The following is a 23,006-nucleotide window of genomic DNA, read 5'->3' as shown; positions in this document are numbered from 1 at the left end:
AGATGCTTCTCCTTCAAAAGGGACAAGGGTCACAATTCTGTCATAGACCAATCATCTTTCTTTTCATGGTACTGGTGCATTGCTTTAACAACAAAATTGGATGTTTTTTTCTTCTTTTAACCCCATTTTTTGGAGCAAAGAGGCAATGTGGTGTGTGTGTGTGTGTGTGTGTTGAATCAGTTGTCAACAGTCATGTCAATAGTTAAACTTCGAAGATTCCTGGAAAGACTTAATATAGGCCATGGTGTTGACACTAGTCCTTCCAGGGTGAGTCTTGCTTGTCTGAGCAAAGCAGAGGTGACCAGGAGGATGAATAACATAGGTGCCTGTTTAATCAGAGGTCACTTTATGCATGACTGTTGCTGCTGTCAAGGCATCGTTGAAAGGCCATAATCCAATAGGCCAGACTGCCTTCTTCCTGGAATTCTGTCAAGTCTATCAGTCAGGGTACCATTTGTTAGGCCTTTTTATTTTTTTAGAACCCTGGCCTTGTTTCTTCTGGATAGTGCCTTCTCACAGGCCATTGAGACCCAGATATGTGTTCCTTTTAAAGTACCATGATGGATGGCTCTGGGCCAGGGCTCTCCTGGAATTTTCCGTGTTTAGTCTCATCTCTGAATACTGTTCTCTTCTTGGTGCATCACCCTCTGGCTTCTGATAGCTTCTTCTCTACCTGCTCACCTTGTTCAGGCAGTTTCTCATTGGCTGGCCCCAGAACTTCATTGTTCCTCTGTCAGCTGTACTTCATGGCATTCTTGCTGACAGGAAAGAACATGACCTTTGCTGTGCTGCGCTCTCTTATCTTTTTTTTTTTTTTTTTAATTTTTTTTTATCCATTTTCTCCCACGACCACCAGAAAAGAGCTGGCCTCCATGGAACATCAACTGAACACAGTACAACAAGATACAATAAGACCAGGCACAGGCCCTTACATCAAGGCTGGGTGAGGCAACCTAGTAGGAGAAAAAGGTAGGTGAATGAGTTAGAGACATTCCCACTCCAGGATGTCCCCCCAAAACACCAAGCCAACAACCATAACATAACAAAGGACCTAGCACAGATCTATACAGGCTATGTGACTGCACTTCAGTCTCCATGAGCCTCCATGAGTCTTGCTTAGTTAATTCTGCAGGCTGTGCTCTCCAGGTATCCTCAACCCTTCTCGTTTCCTCAATTCCTCCTTCCTTTCTTCCATGTGGTCCTCCCACCCTGAGCTCCAGGGGAAGGGGCATCTGATGGAGATCTCCAACCTGGAATCTCTCTCCACCTAATATTTGGCTGTGGGTCTCTGTATTCTCTCCCATCAGCTGCTGGAGGTAGCCTTGCTGATGACAACAGGACTAGGCACTCTCTCATCCTGACTCCTTGAGAAGACCTGGTCTTTTTATTTTCCTGCCAACTTTACCTGTGTGTGTTGGATCCTGGCCAGTGTGGTCAAATAAGAGTAGCAGGACAGTGGAATTTGACATCTCGGATGGGCTTAGAGCTTCACTCATAAAATCTAGAGTAGTAAATGGATGCACGACACATTTACAGTTTCCATAAAGCTGATAATCATGCAAACAATGTGACAGAGCTTTCTCTAAAACTCATTCCTGATAAGCAGCTCATGGGAAAGGTGACCCAGTGTTTGCAAGATGAACAGTCATTAGGATTAACCAAAATGCTACCTCTTCCAAAGCAGAGGATGCCTAAAGTTTCAGTTCTAGTCATCCTTTCAGGGGAAGGGGGGGTTGGGATAGAGGGAGTGGGCTGGGAACCCTTGCAGAGTATCTTACAATTGCTTCTCCAGAAACACTCTCTGCCCTCCTGTCTTCTCTCTGCCCTGGCCTGTCAGGCTGATTGGATTTCTCTTGAAATTGTATAAATTGCATTGGCAAAAAACATAGGCAGGACCTAGGAGGAATGGAGAGACATTTATTTACCAAGGAAGAGAAAAGGTCATGTGACACCCTTAACTTTTTAAGAATGGCAGGGCACCAAACATTCTCTTCATATTTACCTATATCTGACCTTAGTTGTGTAAAGGATTCTTTTTCTTATATAGTGACCATTTTTAGTATCATATCTTCATTGAACCTATGTACTGGGATTCATAAAGACTACCATTGGGCATTTGTGAAGGCGACCCTTAAGCCAATCTAAACATAGAAATACTTGTATATCAATGTTCATTGCTGCACTGTACACAACGGTTATGTTATAGAATCAGCTCAGGTGTCTGCCAAGAGAGGACTGTATATTATTATCTTTTCAAATGATCAAATCACAGCCTATAACACTTTCCAACTGGGACACTGCTCTGTACAGATCACAGGATGGCTTCTCCATTCTCTAGCGGTGTGATTTACTCCTTCCTTATTGTGGGGTGACACTATGCTTGCTTGTGTTTACCCTACCATCTGAGTGAATGACTCATGGATTGTGCATAAGGGAGGAGTTTATATCACTCTACCAGGTCGGGAGCTTGAAGTAAATACTGGGGAAGTTGCAAGGCCTTGAGGCTGAAACATGAGAGGGCTCTGCACCCTCCCCATTTCAATTTTCATTATTAATTATTTATCTTCTTGCGTCTATCACCTCTTTTCACTGTCCTTGGAAGCCCCTCTCTTCTGAATTTTTTACTGGGTTACTCTGCCCCCAATTCTAAACTCAGAGGAGTTGCTCACTAATTACTCCTATGCTGCATTAATTTTACCTTTGTAGTGTATTAAGAATCTGATGACTTTCATACTTCCCTAATTGTAAACCTGCATCCAGATCTCACCAGTTCTCACCTATGCTATTGCAGTGGTCTATAGCAGGCTTCCCCATTCCTCCCATCCCAAGTCCATTCTTAACCTTACCAACCATAGTTATCCATTTGAATTAGATAACATCAGCCCTCCACTCAAAAGTCTCTGGAGCTTTCCACTTCACTTCAAACAAATGGTTGAGCTGTGGGCTGTTCTCTCACTGTAAGAAGACCTAGCTCCTTCATTCTATGCCTCAAACTCCTATATTGTCTCCCTGACTACTGTACTGCAAATTCATCTGTTATCTAGAGCCTTAGTGTACCCTGAGCATGTCATACCCCTACCCTTGTTTCTTTTATGTGCCATTTTCTCCCTGTCTATCTGTCTGACTTGTCTCTCTCTGTGTCCCTCCCTATGTACCTCCCTCCCCCTCTCTCTGTATGTGTGTGAATGCTTGCATGCACCTATATGTGTGGGTCCAGCCATGACTTGTATCTTAACTTCTTTATTGAAATGCTTTCTTATCCATGAAATCATACAGTGCAGAGGTCCCCTCATCATACTTTTACTGTTGTATTTTTTTTCTTGAATTTTTCATGTTACATATATATATATATATATATATATATATATATATATATACGCAAGGTACATATATAATCTTTCCTTGTTGATGCTTCTCTAAGAGGTCAGCAATTATTCAGAATGTATGGCCCCATTAAACCATCATAAATACTAAATAGTTATGGAGGGGAAGGAGGACTCACCAAACTCTCAGTTCCAACCAAACCAGACCACATCAGAGCCAAGGTTAAGAGAATGGCTCTGGATTTCTGAGAACCATAAAATGGTGAAGGTGATGTGGCAGAGTCTTTTGTACAGAGAATTCAGGTGAGAACAGTAGTAGCTGCTGTGCCAACAGGAAATGAAAAGGTAATTTTTATTCCACAGATGTAATTGTGCTGAATTACATTGTGTAATTACTGCTGAATAAGCTCACCCTTTCTATTTCTTTCTGAACTCTGTCTGGCTTGTTCAACTCAGCTGTTCTGACTCAAACTCCTCTCCAAGCTGACTGATTCAATCTGGCTTCTCTTGGCTTCTCACTGAATTGCTCTGCTTGGTCTCAAGCTAACTCTGGCACTTTGTTCTAATCTTCTGTCTCTTTCTTATTCTCTGACTTCAACTGACTCTGCGGCAGGAACTGAATGAAACTGAAACCAACTCCACTGCACAGACTCAACTGATCTGAACTGCATTGCATTCACTGAACTGACTGCCTGCCTCTCATTCAGATTCTGACTAACTCACTCTCTCTTTGCACTACTCTTAAGTAGCCTACATTTCCTGTGCTGTTGGGCTTATCCTATCTTTGACTCATTCTGCCAAATCTTTTTCTGATTCCTCACTTTGTCTGTCCCTCATTGTTTGGGATTAAAGGTGTGTGCTAAGGGCGTGTCTGCATTTCAACGGGAGGAATGAAAGGTATGTCATTGCAACCAGATCGCACAGACCTTAGCAGAGCAGCCATGCTGCTGGCTTTTAAGTTTTTATTTTGTTTTGTTTTGTCTTTTAACAAGGAAGTACTACTGTGTTGAAGGAAAGTGCAGCTGGATCTTGGCTGATTTTGGCTCATGGTGAAGAAAGGGAGAATTAGGAGGAAGATCGCTAAGCTGTCCTTTTTTTGAGCTGTTATAAGCCAGCCTTCATGATTGAAAAGCTTTATTTCTGTATCATATAAAACCCAGGAGGCATCATTTGCCTCAATTTATGGAGAGTTTAAATTTCTGTGTCAGGCTCCATGGCCCAGAAGTGGGATTTGGTTGCACCAGAATTTCGTTGATAGGGAGGAAATAGCAAGGCATGGAAAAGGTGCTCTATGTCTCTCCCCAGATCCATCTTCTAGCTTGCAGACTATTTAGTTGACAGTTCACATATTTACCGTTCCAAGAAAGCATTTGTCAAGTATCCACTCCAACCAGCCATAGGAGGTGTGGAAGCAAAGGCATACCCTATTGTCCAAGAAGTTTAGAGACTTGTTTGGAATATAAAACAAACACAGTGGCCAGTAGATTGTAGTGCACAATAGGGTCTGACTCAATGCTGAACTGTCTGTTAAATGTATTTTGAGTGACATTATGATAGAGAAGACAAAAATACATGTTCTTCTTCCATTTGATACTTTTAAGGATGTTTCATGCTAAGTCTCATACTAGTTTCTGAGAAGAGCAGGAAGAGGAAAGGAGAGAGAGAGGAGAAGGAGCACAAGGAAGAGGAGGAGCAGGAAAAGGAGGAGGGTGAATTGTTGACGAGGAAGCATTATTTAACTTAAATGAAACGTATAGAATTAGCAGATCTGTAGAATGGTTCAACATTGAAAAGCAGAACAGAGGTTTCCAGGCTGTTGGGTAGGAAAATGGAGTACTGTCAGAGTTTCTGGTTGTGGTGAGTCAAGTTTTGTATACAGTGGCAGTAGTCATACATCACAGTGGATGTAATTAATGTCACGGAGTCTTACAACTAAGCACAGATAAAGTGGCACTTTTTTGGTTGTATGTATGTCATAATAATTACAAATTGATGATGTGATAGAACAAAGTATGTCATAGTGTACACATTCGGTAGGTGAATTGTGTCCTATATGAAGTGCATCTCACAAAGGCTGTTGAACTTAGCATGCAGGAAAATAAAGGATTATGGATACCAAGCATTCCATCACGAGTCTGGGAAACTCACTTAGCAGGTGCATCTAAGCTAATGAAAATCACTTCAATGAGAGAGAAATAAAAACTCAAAGTGAAAGCTGTAATACTTAAAAGTTTAAACACATACTGAAAAAGTAAAAGCAAAAAAAAAAGTCACGTTGGCAGAAGGCATTTTGCTAGCATCATTACAAAAGAAGACAAAAAGTACCATTTTCAATGAGACTCAAATAGCGCGAGAAGAGCTTTGGAGTCGACAGCCATGCGGAGTCTTGGTGTTTTATATAGCCACTGATCTGCTAACAAGGTTTCTGGAAGAAACCAAGAAACCAACATGCATGAAGGATGGAAACCAGAAGGCTTGAGGAGCTTCTGGAAGTGGCAAATACTTAAGCATTGCAGGACGACTTGAGCATTAGCATTAGGTGACCAGTGATTCCCAGCCAGTGTGGGTTATGGTGAGAGCGCTGTTTATGAATCCATACGAAGAGATAGAGGAAAGACAGAGCAGCCGGGGCAATGTGGCTGTAACTCTCACTTGCTTGAGGAGATGTTTCAGGAAGTAATCAACTCTTCAGAGATCCCATACTCCTCTTTCAAACATCAGTCTACATTTCAACTTTTCCATCTGTCTAGTTTTGAAAATACTAACAACTCAATTTAAAAGGTTTTTCTTATTTTTTCAAAATATAATAATAGTACCTATTGATAAGACAAAAGATAACATTTCAATGCATACATATGTAACAAGCACTGATCAAATCAAGGTATTGCTGATGATTAGTATTTTAGTAAAAATGATGTTTGTGTTTGTGTATGCATGTGGAGGCACTTACATGCCATGGGGTGTGTATGGAGATAAGAGGATGACTTACAGGGGTCTGTTCCCTCCTCACACTATGTAGGTTCAAGAAATTAAACACAAGTTTGTCTGGGCTGGTGGCAAGCACCTTTACCCAATGACCTATATTACTGGCCCCTATTTCTTTATTTTAGAAACTTTGAGCTCCTAAAATAGAGTGCTGCCTGTGCCCTGGATGACTCACTGCCTGACCATACCTGCCCTTGGGGGTTGGAGGTGGGGTGGTGCAGAATCAAATACACAGACTCTGTGAGCAGGTGAGAAACACTACAGCAAGCTCATCTGAATCCTGCTGCAAGCTTCTTTAGTACCCTCCACCCCCTGCCCCATTGACCCCAACAAAGCATCTCTTCTAAACAGTAGTTCCTGACTGGCTGGCATTGTCTGCATCAGCAATCCTTGGTCTCCTAGGCAGTCCTCAATTAGGTTCTTCTTCAGGAGATGCCTTTGTGGTTGTATAGGGCCCCAGCATTTATGTAGAGGTGGCCACTATTCCTCCTGTAATATATGACAGGGTTTTGTGAACTATAGTGATATATAGGGACATTGGAACCTTTTTCTTTTGTGTTTTTGTATCCATTCTCCAAATCCCCGATTCCTGTTCTCTGGCTCCCCTTCTGAGTATCTAGTAGTGACTCCTTTAGTCTCTTTTATTTTGACATTTTATTTTTAGCTTCCATGTAAGAATAAACATGTGGCATTTGTCTTTCCTGTGTCTGACTTTTTAAAATTCACACAATATCATTCAGTTCCAATCATTTGGATGATGAATGATTGATCTATGCATGAGGCAGAAGGAATAAGTCTGTTTATCCACTGTACAGTCATAGGGAGAGGGCTGTATATAGAAACTACTCAGAATAACATTCTAGTACTGCCAAGTGCAAAAATAACTGGGGAAAAAGCCACTGTTCTTGAGCGTGTATTCTGCAGCAAGAACTGGGTTAGGTCCTGGAAATGGCAAGACATGTAAGAACTGTATTCTCTCGAGTGTCCACAAGGACACAAGCTTCTGGTTGTGTCCCAGGGTGTATGTGAGGTAGGCATAGAACATGGGAGAAGGTGTACCTTTTATTCCATGTGCATTACAAAGCGAGTTCCACATTTCATTGCAGGCAGCACTTCATTTGAGTGCTGAACTGTTTGACATCTGATCCACTTCCCCACACACTCTTATGTCACTTAAGTTTTGATGGTATGTGACAAAGATCAAGTTGAGTAACTTCAGCTGACTACATTTCTGTGTGTGCATGTGTGCCTGTGTGCTTGTGTGTGTGTGTGTGTCTGATGTGGCTTATATAAGGAGGTGGCATGGTGTATTCTAGGCCACACACCACATTAGTTGAGCCTAGAATTTGTAGCAAAGTCCTCCTGATTCTTGGATCTCTTATATTTATAAGTCTCCTTCAGAATACTAGTATTTTTTCATCCTTTTGTATCCTTAAGTTTTCTTTTTTTTAAGATTTATTTATTTATGTATTTATTTATTATATGTAAGTACACTGTAGCTGTCTTCAGACGCACCAGAAGAGGGCATCAGATCTCATTACGGGTGGTTGTGAGCCATCAAGTGGTTGCTGGGATTTGAACTTCGGACCTTCGGAAGAGCAGTCGGGTGCTCTTACCTACTGAGCCATCTCACCAGTCCCCTTAAGTTTTCTTTTATCCCTTATTTTAGTCTTGGACACTAAAGGAGTCACTTGTGTGTCCCTAATGATAGGCTCACTTGAGGTATGTCTAAAAATACTCTTACTTGTGCCTTGTGGTCTGAACATACAGGGGCTACCATGACATGGGGCGATTCTAATGAGTAGAGATTCGGCCTTTGTAGTGATTTTCTTGTGATTTTCTGTGAATGCCTTATCAGAGATGGGCCATTATAGTTTAAATGCCAAAATGAGTTTGAAAGGAGTTTGCAACTTCATCAGACACTTCCTGAGCTTCGAGTTGTAGCCCATTGTTTTCCAGATTCCAATTTTTCCCCTCTACAATGAACAATAACTTTTTGATTAAACAGCTGGCAGTTACTATTGAATGCCTCACATTTAATAACAAAGTCTTCCGTCAGAACAGGAAATTTTATCTAAATTGCTTTGCTCTTCTTGGTGACTGAACTTCTAAAGTCTGACAGGACTGATAGCATGGAAAAACAAAAATTTCATTCAAGAGGACAATGATTACTTTTTAAAAGAAACAGCCTCGAACTAAATGAATAATTCAGAGTACATGCAGTGGAGCAGAAGTCAAGGCATAAACATTGTCCTCTCTGTAAACATTATTAAAAAACAATCAAGTTTGTATTGACACACTTATATTGGGAAGACCACAGACTGCAGCTGAGAGACGAAGAGACCCTGAATCGCAGTGCTGGAGAAGGACCTTCTTCACTGTATTTGGTCTTCCTCATGGGGCATCTACCCCATGAAGTACTAACCAGTGGTTAGTATTGTGTGCTGTGCACCAGGCTACCACAATGAGCCCCTTATCTATTAGCCTTCACCTGAGCCTCAGCCCTTCCTTCCCTCCTGATGCTACTTTGCTTCACTCACTTGGAACCTTGGCAGAGAGGAACTGACTGACACCCAAGGCTCAGACTCCTGAGCTGCAAAGCAAGGCAATGACAAGTCAAAACGTATCTGGAGGGACAAATGGAGACTATCCATCTCTCTAGAGTTTATATTCCTTTTTGTTGAAAATTTGAAGTTAAAAATATGATTATATCATTTTCCCCTTTCCTTTCCTCCCTCCAGACCTCCAAACTTATACATATGTATATACAGCCCTATCTATCTATCTATCTATCTATCTATCCATCCATCCATCATCTATCTATCTATCCATCCATTATCTATCTATCTATCTATCTATCTATCTATCTATCTATCTATCATGTATTTTTCTTATTTATCATCTGTCTGTCTGTCTGTCTTCAGTCTCTCCATTCACCATCAGTGTAACAGTCACTAATGGATATGGTCAGGGGAACTCTGATTTCCTCGTATCCTTCATAAAAGTGAGTACCAGGAGGGTTCTTCTTCCTTTTGCATTGTTTTCCTATTCTTCCCCCTACCCCCATCATTCAAGTAGGAAAATGTTTAGATGTGGTCTTAGAGTGGGAACAACCCACTCGCAAATTTCAAATTCCACCTTGGACATGGCTTCAAGTCCTAACTACTTAAAGACAAGCTTCCTTGGCTGAAGACTGTAGTGATGATGTATTAGGATTGTCATCCAAATCTGACTGTTGTGTGGGGACAGGCAAGTCAGATATTCATCGGTGATTCTTGTCTATACAAGATCAGACTGGCATAGGTAAGTCTGAGGGACCCAGAAATTTGTATTCTTAACACACTCATGAAGTTCTCCCTTTGCCTAGCAAAATTTGGACATTACCAAAAGACTACATCGAAGTCTTCAAGTCCAACCTCCATCAAGAATCCCAGAAAGAGCCAAAGAATATGGATTATGTCTTGGGTTTTAGAGGTAGCTGTGTAAAACCGAAAAGAGAGAGAGAGAGTTTGTGAAATATTTGCTTTGTTCCTTACCATAGCTGCTATACCCTGACATATTCCAAACAACAAGGGTTGTTTGGAAATGTCAATCATGAGGCCTTTGGGGAGTTCTGTTTGCTCTGGGAAGCTTCAAGCTGTTATAGGAGCAAGTATACCTGCTCACTGCTGACAGATGGCTTTTGGATGCTTGTATATTAATGTTACAAGTAGCAGATGGAGGTGGGATTAGAAGACTTTCAATGTCCTTTCTGACCTATGAGTCCCTGCTACCCAAGTATGTCTTACATGAGCAGCAGGCTTTTCATTTATCATATGAAAAACATTTAAGTCTTCATCTCAGGGAATAACACAACAGATGTGACAGACAGCTAGCTGGCGCAGCACTAAGCTCTGTACATAGCATGTTTTGTCTGGATCCCTGGAAAAGATGGCAGCAACAGCTATGGCCTCCAAGTGCTGCTGGAGGCACTGTTGACAGAGTGGTTTGAAGGCTCAAACTCAATTCTCCTTCCCATTAGAACGTCCACCATCCTCATCTGTAGAAATTGAGAGCTGAAGTGTAAAGTGTGCTTATCCAGTAAAGCCAAATGGCTTCTATGAAGACTTCGGCAGTTTGTCTGAAAATAATTCAAACAAAAATATCTTTCAGGTTATTTGGTGAAGATAAGAGCATTTCTTTTCCTTAATGACACTAATAACAGTGCACTTGTAAAGAGCATTTACAACTTCATGAAATACTTTCTAGACTATTATCTGGGTGTTTACAGAAAATCTGTATAAGACGAATTGCTATTAAAATCAGCTAGGTGTGGTGGTAGTATGCCTGTAATTCCAGCACTTAGGAGATGGATGCAGGCAGATCTGAAGTTCAATGTCATCTTCAGCTACATAGTAAGTGGCTTTGAGTTCAGCCTTGACTGCACAAAGGCATATTTAAAACAAAAAGTGCATGGTTGAAAAAAACATCTGAGGTACAGTAACTTTCCCTAGGTTACAAAGTGTGAACAGGAGAGGTAAGGCATGCACAGGGGCTTGCTGACCCTAGGCCAGATGGTCCTTCTCTGTCTCATGATGTTTCTGTAATCTCCCCACTGGGTGTTTTACTCTGCCAGAGCAGAATCCACTGCAAGACAGAAGGCAATGCCATGCACTAAATGTTTACATCTGGGTTTGAATTTTGTCTCTGCCATTCATTTCAGGGAAGTCCTTTCACTTTCACAAGCATGTGACAGTTGATCAGGGTGTGTGCCTATTATTAACATTATTACAATGATTATAAAGTATATATACTTGTGCACTATAGTTAGAGCTCACTCAAAGTTTGCTCCAGTAGCTTTTGAGGCAGAGACTCTATCTCTGGGTTTGAGATTAATTGGCTCTTCTACTTTCAGCAGCAAAGCTCTATAGAGAGAGGAGGTTCACAGTGACCAGGCTGTCTATTCTCTGTGCATGTTTCTCTGACTGCTAAAAAATTCATCCTTTCTCAAGCTTAATGGTCCTGTTATTATGTATTAATTACTTGCCTTGTTGTTGTTACAATATGCCCAACAAATGCAACTTAAGGAAGGTAAAGGATTAGTTGACTCGCAGTTTGAGGGGACAGACTATTATGTTGGGGCCAGCACGGTGGCAGGAGAGTGCAGCAGCTGTTCATAATGGAAATCACTCTCAGGAAGCAGGGAGAGGTGAATGCTGGTGTTCTGTGGCTTTTTTCCAGTCTAAGATCCTCACTCGTGGAACATGAGGTTGGGTCTTCCCAGCTTAGTTAATATAATCTTAGAAGTCCCTCCCAGATAGGCACAGAGTTTGTCTCCTGGGTAGTTCTAGGTCCTGCCACATTGACACTGTAACCTTGCACAGTGCACATTTTACTCCCATGAGATATTGGAGTACATTTAATTCCTCTCCAGGGCTTCTTCCTCATATGTGAAGACTCTGCCACCCGTCAGTCTTCTTCAGACTGCCTCTGCCCTTCTGTCATTTGTTTCTTCATTTGGCTCCTAGGGCCTTCACATTCTTCTTGTTTCCTTCTGAAGTGTATGTTTAGTTTGGAAAGTTCTAGAAGTACACATGACTCTCTAAGCAGATGGACTGATTTGAGCCTGATGAGACTGGACTTCTCTGGTATAGTTTAAACTCCCAATTGTAGACAGATTTTTTTTTTTTTTGCAACCTACTTTTTTTCTTTTTTTTTTTTTTTTTTTTTTTTTTTCGAGACAGGGTTTCTCTGTATAGCTCTGGCTGTCCTGGAACTCACTTTGTAGACCAGGCTGGCCTTGAACTCAGAAATCCGCCTGCCTCTGCCTCCCGAGTGCTGGGATTAAAGGCGTGCGCCACCACGCCCGGCTGCAACCTACTTTTAATAAGGGTTCAACCTCTCCTCTAGTCTACCATCCAGCAGAGGTAGTGAAAGAGAAAAGTTATTAGGAAGTGGGGGAAGTGGACCTGTCCAGCAATAGTTCTTTGGGGGGCAAACTTGATCTTCTTTCTCAGCAGTTCTGTCCTGTAGCAAACACCAAATATAACTCAGTAGCTGCAGACCAATCCTTTAAGCAGGCAGACACAATACATAAACTAGCAGCTACAGTCCAGTCCTCTAGGTAAGCAGACATCAGTCATGAACCAGCAGCTACAGTCAGATAATTTCTGCAAGCAGACACCAGGCATGAACCAGCAGCCATAGTTCAAGCCTGAAGAAACCACAAGGCTCAGCAACTAGCCCAAGGTGAGGCTATGGAAGCAGCAAGCTTCTGTAGGAACCTCACAGGCAGTTCTTTGGGGGAGCTCTCTCTCGTGTCACCACTGGTAGAGATCAACAACACTATGCAAGATGAACCAATACATGCAGATAGTTATTGAGGAATAGTGAGGCAGAGCATACCAAACCAATTCTCATCACTCAACTCCCACTTTCTGTGGGATCATATTTATACTCCTTCAGTACAGGTCTTTTCACATGTTTGCTATATCAAAACATCCTTTCACCTGTATGTGCTTCAGGAAAACATTCCTTCCCTTGGTGTCTGCTCCAGCAAAACATCCTTTCACCTGTGTGTTCCAGCAAAACATCATTTGACATTAATTAACTTTCCAAACAAACCAAAACTTTCCACTTCACCCAGTCTTTCTTTTGATGGTATTATTTTAACTCACTGTTGATGTAAAAAGAGCTAAGAGCCCCCCATCAGCTATACAGCAGTTCTGTTCACTCTTAGACTCTCACACATTGTGTTTAAGAGGCTTGCATATCTTATGCATGTAAGCTTCCCCCCACCAAGTGTTAAATTTCATCTTGAGTTGACCTGATTCCTGCCTATTAATGTCACTTTTAATCCTGATGGTGTTCCATCAAGTCTCTTATGGCTGAAACCATAACACCAGCATCGTAGTTTCCTACAGACTTAAGAAACACTGATACTGCCAAGTCACAGATAAAATACTAAGTCTGTAGAATTATGTGACTGTGTTATTTGACCTTGATCTGCAAATCTGAAGCATTTTAGGTTGATTCTGGATTATGAACTTCAGGCAGAGAAAAAGTTTTAGGAAGAATAAGTAGAAGATGGGCTTGTGATATGGACTAACTTGTAAAGTTCTCACGGAACCTGAGTTCAATCCCCACAGCCTACATTAAAAACAGTCAGGTATTATAGTTTACATTTGTAATCCCAGAGCTGGTAAGGCACAGACAGAGGTCCCCTGGGACTCTCTGGTCAGCCAGCCCAGACTACACAGCCAGCTCCTCTCCCTGTGACACTCTGTTTCTCCCATCTCATGGCAGAGGTGCATTTTAAAGATCTAATTATTTGTTGAGTGTCATCTGGATTTGTTAAGCCGATTAGTAGGAGGGGAGTACAGAGCTGCTCCTTGGGGGTGCCCTTTCATGTCCCTCTGGTACAAGCTCTTTGGGCTGTGTGTTCCATGTTAGAAAATAGTAACAGCAGCCAGGCAATGAGCAGGCCACTGTGCACAGCTGGTGATGTGCCCTGTCACAGTGAATGAGATTTAAGGAGCCCCTGGGCACAGTGCAGACCTCTGGACTCAACATTTGTGGGTGTCAAGAATAATGCTAATGACATCAGATGGATGCTCTCAGATTTTCTAGTTGCCTTCAAAAACCTGTTATTCTCACACTTCTCTATGAGGCCACCAGGAAAAAGTGTGTGCTTGTCTCTTACAGCCTAAGTTAGAAGAAGAGGTTACTGTATGCAAGGTCACCCATCGGCACAGCAGTGGGGACATCTGGGGAAATGACCTTGTGTTCTGCAGAGGGAACTTCCTAGGGAGCATCTTGACATTCTTCTGGGAAGAGGTTTCTCCACACACTAAGCAAGGTTGTTGTAATGTCCTTTCACAGGAGTGCATGGAAGCTTTCCTGCAGTTGGTGGCAAGGCCCAAGATAAACATCTTCATTCAGAGCCTTAGTAGGGCTTCCTCATGTCTTAGTAAACAGGGATGTAATACATAACAGTTCATGTGTTTCCATTGGAAATTCATTCTTCTATGTAGTTAGGAAAGGTCCCTGAGGTCCCTTCAGAGGTCATTCTTCATCTAGATAAATAAGCATTCAATATTCTTTCATTTGTCTTATAGTTCAACCCTTACATTGCATAGTGTTGAGTTCCGAGGGCATTGCCCTGAAACAGGAAGTTCGAGTTTTCTGAGGAATATGGACTGGTCGTTTAAGCGGGGGATGTTGTTATTCAAAGTCACATATAAAGAGGGCTTGCTCCTTGTGAAGAAATTCCTGATGTGAACCCTTGATCCAGTGGATGATTTTATTTGGACTGTCAGTTACTCTCGGCTGCTCGCTTTCCTAAGGCAGGTTTTATGTCTGACGGGATGGCTAATTTTGCATGGTGTTGTATTAGAAATGAGATGCTCATACTTTAAACTGCTGATGGATACTAATGGCACGCACAATTCCCATAACTCCTCCAATACCACTTAATAGTCAGCACCATGTTTAATGGCTCAAGTGAGCTTGAAGCCTCAGATACAGGACTAAGTGGGAATTAGGTTTTCTGCAGTCAAAAGAAGGGGTAGATTTCAGATGACGGTGGAGTAATTCATTATTTGTATCAGACAGGCTATGAGAGTGTGATAAATTTGGTAAAAGCTAAAAGATTTATATGATCCGAAGAAAAACTGCAGTGTTATTTGGGATGATGATAATGTAGCCAACTGAAACTGTAAGTCACTGACTTAGCTCTTGATCTAATTAATTTTCAAGTTGCCCACTGTTTATCCTTCTTTCTGAAATACAGCTATCTAGCTTCCCTGTTAGCAACGTGCCTGCCTGACAGATTTAAATTTGCTACCCCCTCACTTTTCTGGGTGGGAAACAATGAGAAGCATTTGTCTTGCTTCTTTCTAGTTTTGTGTGTAAATCTCATGAGGTGGAGATGGCAGAGGAAGATGCTAGGAAGGGATGATCACATTTCACTCATCTTACTGACTTTATTTCTCTAAGGGTTATCAGCATGCTGCAAAGTGCCTCTTCCAACGAACTCTTTTCCCAGTTGGAATTATCCAGCTTTATGAATTACTTATTGTAAAGTTTCAACTTGGTAGGGTTTTTTTTTTTTTTTTTTTACCTATCTATCATCCTCCGATTTTGAAGATCCAGGAAGCATTCACTCATTTGTTTATTTGTTCATTCATTCATTCTGAGTAGATGTATACTACTTTGGCTTGGCAGTCTCCTTGACACTAGAAATGCTGCTTGCAAATGACAAGGTCTCTCTTTCAAGGTATCCTATGGGAGGACAGAGTCAATGAGCAGAGGACCCATGGACCCATTTTGGAGTTACCCGTTTTGATCAGGGCAAGACAAGCTAAGTGCTAGAGAGTGACCAGGTGGTTCTGAGGTGCTTCATAGACTATCATGGAAGATCTATCAGTAAAGGGTACAATGGATCAGACACAGGGCTGAGTCCTGAGGTGAAGGCTCTACTCCATACAGACCCTGCAGAGGATAAGAGCAGTGACAGTCAGGAAATGCAAACAGCTTGAGGAGAAACATGCTAGGCCAAGGTCACTGAGATACCCAAGTTCTTCCTTCCTCTGCTGGGAAGTTTGGAAAGGCAAGCCCAGCTATGATCATGATCTTAGAGACAGTAGTGTGCTGTATCAGTCAAAGGTTGAAGAGGGACTCACATGGGCCATTCTAGCATATAGTCCCAGAGATCAGTAAAAGAGCAAAAAAACCAAAAAGACATTAAACATAATACATAAAAGGTATACAGTCCACCTGAAAAACTGGCACAGAAAAGAGCTGTTTCTCACTGCAGACATGCTTGTCTTCTGAGAATGCTTATCTGCAAATTGTCTCAATCTAGTGACCATCTCAGTGAGCCTGCAAAATGCGTCCTTGTCTTGGTAACGAGATCTCTCTTTTCCCTTCCTTCTAGATAAGTCAATAAAGTCAGGACTAGTAATTTATTTGTATAAATTATACTTTTATATTGCTATTGTACAAAAAGATACCAACTTGGCTTACTAAGTGAGCATGCACCATTCAGAGGTTTAGATACTTCATGAGTTACCCAAGCATGATCTCATTGTATACTTTGGTATTTTCTCTGAAAAAAATTACAGGTTCTGTTAGTCTAACTTTTGGGGGAAGCAATAGCTTGGCTACAGTTTCTGCAGTGAAATCTCTTTATTGAATATCTAAATAGGTAGGCAGTGCAGAAGAATGGCTGAACATTGAGTTCAAAGCCCAGTACTTACAAGCTCTCGCACCATGGCTATACTTGTTAATCTGGCTGATGTCTCTTATGAAGAGTTTGCAAGCTTAAAAATATATCGTGTGCCTTTAAAATCCCTATGTTGCTATACATATAGCCAATTTGCTGATTCTGCCTGCTGCTGCACATATTCTCTATGGATTCTTGCTTTTTGGAAGGCATTGGTTGCCAAGGAGGCAGCATCTTATACTTTTCCCTGACCTATAGAGAAGACCCTAGTGGGAACTGGGCATACAACATTGGTGCACTAGTGTGACACACATGTCCTGTGGGTCACCCTGTTCTAGTTGGTGGTGACAGATGCCAAATATTTGCTTCCTCCACTGTTTTCAAGGCACAAGGAGCAGCTGCCATGATCAGAAAGAAGATGGAGAGAATGAAGAGTTGGTATTTTTTAGTTATTCCATCATCCATTCACTTGTGTGCTCTATAAATATTAATTAAGGCCCACCCTGCTCAGTGGAGATGGCTCAAGAGTATATTGAATGTAAGGAAGAAAGCATCGGCACCGAAAATTCCTCTGACTCTGACAGAGGTGAACACTTGAAAATACAGGCTAAGGTAAATGGGTTGACAACGTTTTAAATTTATTAGCGAGACAGCCTTGTAGAAAATTATGGTCCTATCTCTTTCCCTAAATACAGTGATCTCCATTTCTCCTTAGCCTGTCTTGTATCCACCAATGTCAAACATAACTTTTCCACCGTTATCTCCACAGTACATAAATAACTTTATATTTCATGTCCTCTAGAGAAAATTATTTTGTATATATTTTCCCATTTCTCACAATCTGCATATTTATCACTTTTAATGACTATAGTAAATTCTTGGAAGATGATACTTTTATAACTTATGCTTTTTTTTTCCTCTTTTGTTGTAAGTTCGGCTTGTTTCTAGCTTTTCCATTATATCAAGCCTGGGAACCCTTTAAGAGAAAGTATATAATATATTGTTAGACTATAAAGCCACGTTCACAAATTGTTTTACCCAAGAAGACTCATTTAATACACACAAAAGGTTGGATTCCTGTGAAGAAAACATGGCCTATCTTCTTAAGGGAAACTTATGTCTCCTTAATTATGTTTTGAGTTTCCATTTATGATGGAAATATAATTAGTGGAAAAAGCCCTGATATATTCATGTTCCTAACAAGGCGTTGTACAGAGTCTTCTGAACTGCATATTCCTGGAGAGGTAGAGTCTCAGGATACATAGCTTGGGTAAAATACTGTAGTATATCAGCTCCTTAAAGCAAGAGTCTTTCTGTGTTTTACTTTCCTTAAAACTGGAAATCTTCAGTTCTTCTACACTTCCCTTCTGAGAACCTTCTAGAGAAATACACCATTCTCTGTTCTCCAGCAAGGGGTACTCAGCCCCATGACAACCTGGAGGTCCTGACATGACCTGGAAAATGACTCTTTAGGAGCAGCCCTGAGCAAAGAATGTGGAAAACATGAGTAGGTAGGGCTCTCACCTGGACCTGAAATGCACGACTCCCTCTGTTTCACTCCACTGAGAGTTCTCTGGGCCTCCAGCACTGTGACACAAATCTTGGTCATCAACCTGACACATCTGGAAAGAGAGAACCTCAGTAGAGAAATTGCCTCCATTGGATTGGCCTATGGACATAACACTGGGGACATTTTCTTGATTAATGATTGAAGTGGGTTGCTGTGAGTTGTACTATCTCTGGACAGGTGGGCATAGGCTATATAAGGAAGGAAGCCAACTGTAAGCTTGGGAATAGGCCAGTAAGCAGTATTCTTCCATGGTCTCTGTTTCTTGCTTATGTAAGCCAAATAAACCCTTTCCATCCCATGTTGATTTTTGTCATAGTATTTATCACAGAAAACTACAACAAGTACTGAGAGATTTTTGCTATGGGGGAAAATGGAGGGTTGGGATTAGCTGGTCTCCAGAAAGCACAGATTTTAAGCTGTCTCACTGTTTACCCTGTGTTGGCAGGATGAAACCAAGACAAATAGTTGTTCTGAAGTCATACCTTCTATGTGAGCAAGCCTGGGATTTGTTGGATGTTTCATGGTGCTATCTGTCTTAAGTTTCATGGTTGTAGGACTGTATGGGTCTGTCTGTCTGAAGCTCATTGCTTTAGTTTCTTATTACCTATTATGGAATTTGGAGCATAAGTCTATTAATGAATACCTTGTGATTGGTTCTTGATGGGATGTGTCGATGTGGCAGTTGCTGGAGCCAGAGAGACGACAGCTTTACCACAATGGTAACATGTACTTCATCTCTGCTGGCTGCACTAGTGGACATGCTTACATTCTCTTTACATCAGTTCTTTGACCTGTACCATTGGGATAAAATCACTTCCTTCTAAGTTTGGGCAGGGGTCATTGGTCAAGGTATATATTCAAAATGGTGTCTTCTTAGTCCCATCTCCCAACCTCATGGTAAAGAAGGTAAGAAAGGCATGACGTACCCAGACAGTGTGCCCAGTACTGCCATGGAGATCTCTGTCATGGTACCGTATATCACTTAAAGCATGACACACCTTTTTTTTATTATTATTATTATTAATTTTCTTTATTTAAATTTCAAATGTTATCCCTTTTCTGCCCCGCCCCCCCCCCCCGTAAACCCCTATCCACTACCTCTGCCCCCTGCTCACCAACCCACTCACTCATACTTCCTGGTCCTGGCATTCCCCTACACTGGGGCATCAAGCCTTCACAGGATCAAGGGCCTCTCCTCCCACTGATGACCAATGAAACTATCCTCTGCTACATATGCAGCTGGAGCCATGGGTCCCTCCATGTGTATTCTTTGGTTGGTGGTTTAGACCCTGGTAATTTTGGGGGTACTGGTTGGTTCATATTGTTGTTCCTCCTATGGGGCTGCAAACACCTTCAACTCCTTGGGCCCTTTCTCTAGCTCCTCCATTGGAGACCCTGTGCCTGAGCACAGGTCCAATGGTTGGCTGCAAGCATCCACCTCTGTATTTGTCAGGCACTGGCAGAGCCTCTCAGGAGAGAGCTATATCTGGCTCCTGTCAGCAAGCGTTTGTTGGCATACACAATAGTGTCTGGGTTTGGTGACTGTATATGGGATGGATCCCCAGGTGGGGCAGTCTCTGGATAGTCATTCCTTCAGTGTCTGCTCCATACTTTGTATCTCCTACCATGGGTATTTTATTCCCCCTTCTAAGAAGGACCGAAGAAGTATCCAAACTTTGGTCTTTCTTTTTCTTGAGCTTCACGTGGTCTATGAATTTGGGTATCTTGGGTATTCTGAGCTTTTGGGCTAATATTCACTTATCAGTGAATGCATAACATGTATGTTCTTTTGTGACCTCACTTAGGGTGATATTTTCTAGTTCCATCCATTTGCCTAAGAATTTCATAAATTCATTCTTTTTAATAGCTGAATACAACTCCATTGTGTAAATGTACCACATTTTCTATATCCATTCCTCTGTTGAGGGACATCTGAGTTCTTTCCAGGATCTGGGTATTATAAATAAGGCTATGAACATAGTGGAGCATGTGTCCTTATTACCTTAACCTCTTTAAACTAGCAGCTATGTACAACTCTGCAAACATCATGGCAGTCCCTCTATTAGCAACTATGTTCTTTGTTTTTACAGGATTTATGAGCGTGTGATAGACCCTCCGGAGACCAACCTTCCTCCAGGAAGCAATCTATGGCTTGGGCAACGTAACCAAAAGCATGGCTTTTTCAAAGTAAGCTCTAATTTTCACATATATTGAAAAATGCTCCTCCCTCTCCCTCTCCCCGCCTCTCTCTCCATCCTCCCTCTTTCTTCTTTTTTACAGTTTTAATTAGAATATAATTAAATCATTTCCCCCTTTCCTTTCTCTTCAGCCTCTCCCACATCCTCCCTGCCACTCCCTCTCGAAATCATGGCCTCTTTTTTCTTTGATTACTATGGAAGTCTGAATGAGAATGGCTCCCATAGGCTTGCCTATTTAAAAGCTTAGTCCTTAGTTGGTGGAACTGTTTGGGAAGGATTAAGAGGTATAGGCTTGTTAGAGGAGGTGTATCACTGGGGGTTGGGTTTTGAAGTTTCAGAAGCTCATGCCATTCCCAGTTAGTTCTTTCTCTTTGTCTTGTGTTTCTTGTTTCAACATCTAAGCTTTCAGTTATTGCTCAGCATCATGCCTGCCTGCCTGCTGCCATGCCCCACCATGATGGTCATGGCCATTACTACCCTCTGGAAACACAAGCCCCAAATTGAATTCTCTCTTTTATATGTTTCCTTGGTCATTATGTCTCTTTATACCAATAGAAAAGTAATTAAGAAAATTAATATTTTTATAAATATATGCATAAATTATAAATATAGCATACTGAGTCCACTTGGTATTACTTGTTTGTATACAATGTCAGGACTTACTCCTTGGTATTGAATAACCAATTAGGGAAGAGTTCATTTTGGAGAAAGAGTAATTCTCTCTCTGCTAGCAGTTGTTAGTTGACTATAGTCCTTTGTCAGGGATAAGGTCTCATGAAATTTCCCCCTTCTACATTAGCATGTCTATTAGTGTTGTCATTGTTTGGAGCTTGTTAGGCATCTGTATTGAGGTAAAGAGGTAAAGAGAAGCTTTACCCATTTACTTTATGGGTAAAGCTTCTCTTCCATGTCTAGAAGACACAAACTCATAGTGACTTCCCAAGCTTTGGCTCTTACATTTATTGCAGCACCTCTTCCATGATGTTCTCTATGCTTTAGGTACAGAAGAGGTTGCTGGTTGTATGCATAAAATTGTATTAGTGGAAGGGCATAGCAATGGTTACTGAATACTTACTGAATATACATGGTTTTAGCTCACTTAATAGCATAAGTACTCTATAAAATAGATATTTTGAAACTGAGTGGTTTACCCTAGGATATTGTTACATTGCATTTTCATTAGATAAACTACTCAGTTTTCTGTCTTGGTAGGCTTGGGTGATCAAGAACATAAATTACCCATTGGATGTATCTCATTAAACTCTTAATTCTGAAAGATTTAAATAACTGCAGTGGTTTGAAGGAGAATATCCTTCATGTGTTCAGTTGTTTGAATATTTGGTTCCCAGTTTGTAGAACCATTTGGGAAGGATTAGGAGGCGTAGCTTCACTGGAAGAGATATGTTCCTGGGAGCTGGCTTTGAGGTTGCCAAAGACTCTGGTAAGAACCATTTGGGGCTAGCTCTCTTGACTGGCTTTCTGTTAGTGGATCTTAGCTACTGATCTAGCTGGCTGCCACAGTGCCTTTTCACACAGTCATAGACTCTAGTCCTCTAGAACTTTAAACCGAATTAAACTCTTTCTTTTAAGTTGCCTTCATCCTGGTGTTTTATCACATTGATCGAAGAGATTGGGTCCATCATCAGCATACATGATAATTGAATCTGGAACAAGTACTTATTCATACATAAGAAGTAAAATCTCACCTTCTTTGGGTTTGGTTTCCTTGGCTATGAAGACGATACAGGAACTGCATTGCTTTTCTTTGTGGAAACATGAAGATACTGTGATAAAATGAGCTGAAAACCTAACACTATTAAATTTTAAAATACTCTTGTTCTATAAAGAATGGTGGTAGGCTTTGCCTCTGGTAATATGGAAGACTGATATTTTAAAAATTCTCCTGGTTTGAAATACCTATAAATGCTGGATAAAATATGGGTGCAATCCTTTTAAATTTGTCATTGCACTTACAAGAAAGGAAATCCTTAGGGACTAAATATATGGAGGAGAGAAAAAAATCTAGAAGAGTATATTCCAACTAGAAACACAGAGTCTTGATCTTTTCCTTTGAAAATTAAGATATAATTTACACACAGTAAAAGGTGTTAGCATTTCTTTTAGGCTCCACCCAACAGTTGCCTAGCAACAGGCAGGTAAGGCCATGGCTTGCTATAAAAGGATTGTTTGCTCTCTCTCTCTCTCTCTCTCTCTCTCTCTCTCTCTCTCTCTCTCTCTCTCTCTCTCTCTCTCTCTCTGTCTCCCTCTCCCTCTCTCCCCTTATCCAATCTCTTTCTCTCCCCACATGTTTCTGGCCAGTCTCTTCCCTTCTTTCTGTCTTCTCTGTTTTTCTGTCCTTCTCTGTCCCCCTTCTTTTTCTGCCTCTACCCTATTCTCCAGACCATTATTCTCATGTCCCAGATTAACTTCATTTTATATTAGACCTGTCCTAGGACTGACAGTTGAAAGGGGCACCTCAGTATGCACAAGCTAAGGCACCCCTCCCGCTGCATCATGCCACTGCATTACAAACATCAAAAGGTGCCCCTCTAAATGCACAACTTCATTATTTTGAGAAATTTTAGTTCAGCCCTGCAGCTGCTATGAAGATAAAGACTTACTCCAACATCTCCAGGTTATCCATTTCTACTTCTTTCTCCTTATCCCAATCCTCTCATCCGTTCTGGATTTTGCTTTTCCAGAATATTCTAATCATGAAACCATTT

At 41.3% G+C, this 23,006-nt stretch overlaps 1 protein-coding gene across 2 annotated transcripts in view; it reads left to right on the top strand.

The window, feature by feature from the left end:
- Nell1 (neural EGFL like 1) overlaps positions 1 to 23,006 on the top strand; it is an 867,181-nt gene that overhangs the window by 165,751 nt on the left and 678,424 nt on the right. For both annotated transcript variants that reach the window (XM_021166735.3, XM_085841704.1), the window contains exon 5: positions 20,173 to 20,269. In XM_021166735.3, coding sequence (XP_021022394.1) covers positions 20,173 to 20,269 — 97 coding nt within the window. The remainder of the gene's footprint in view (positions 1 to 20,172; positions 20,270 to 23,006) is intronic.

Source organism: Mus caroli, unplaced genomic scaffold (assembly GCF_978045245.1).
Source record: "Mus caroli unplaced genomic scaffold, Mus_caroli_1 scaffold_8, whole genome shotgun sequence".
Classification (NCBI taxonomy): Eukaryota; Metazoa; Chordata; class Mammalia; order Rodentia; family Muridae; genus Mus; species Mus caroli.
Note: the sequence above shows the minus strand (reverse complement) of the source record. Positions and strands in the feature narration are given on the sequence as shown.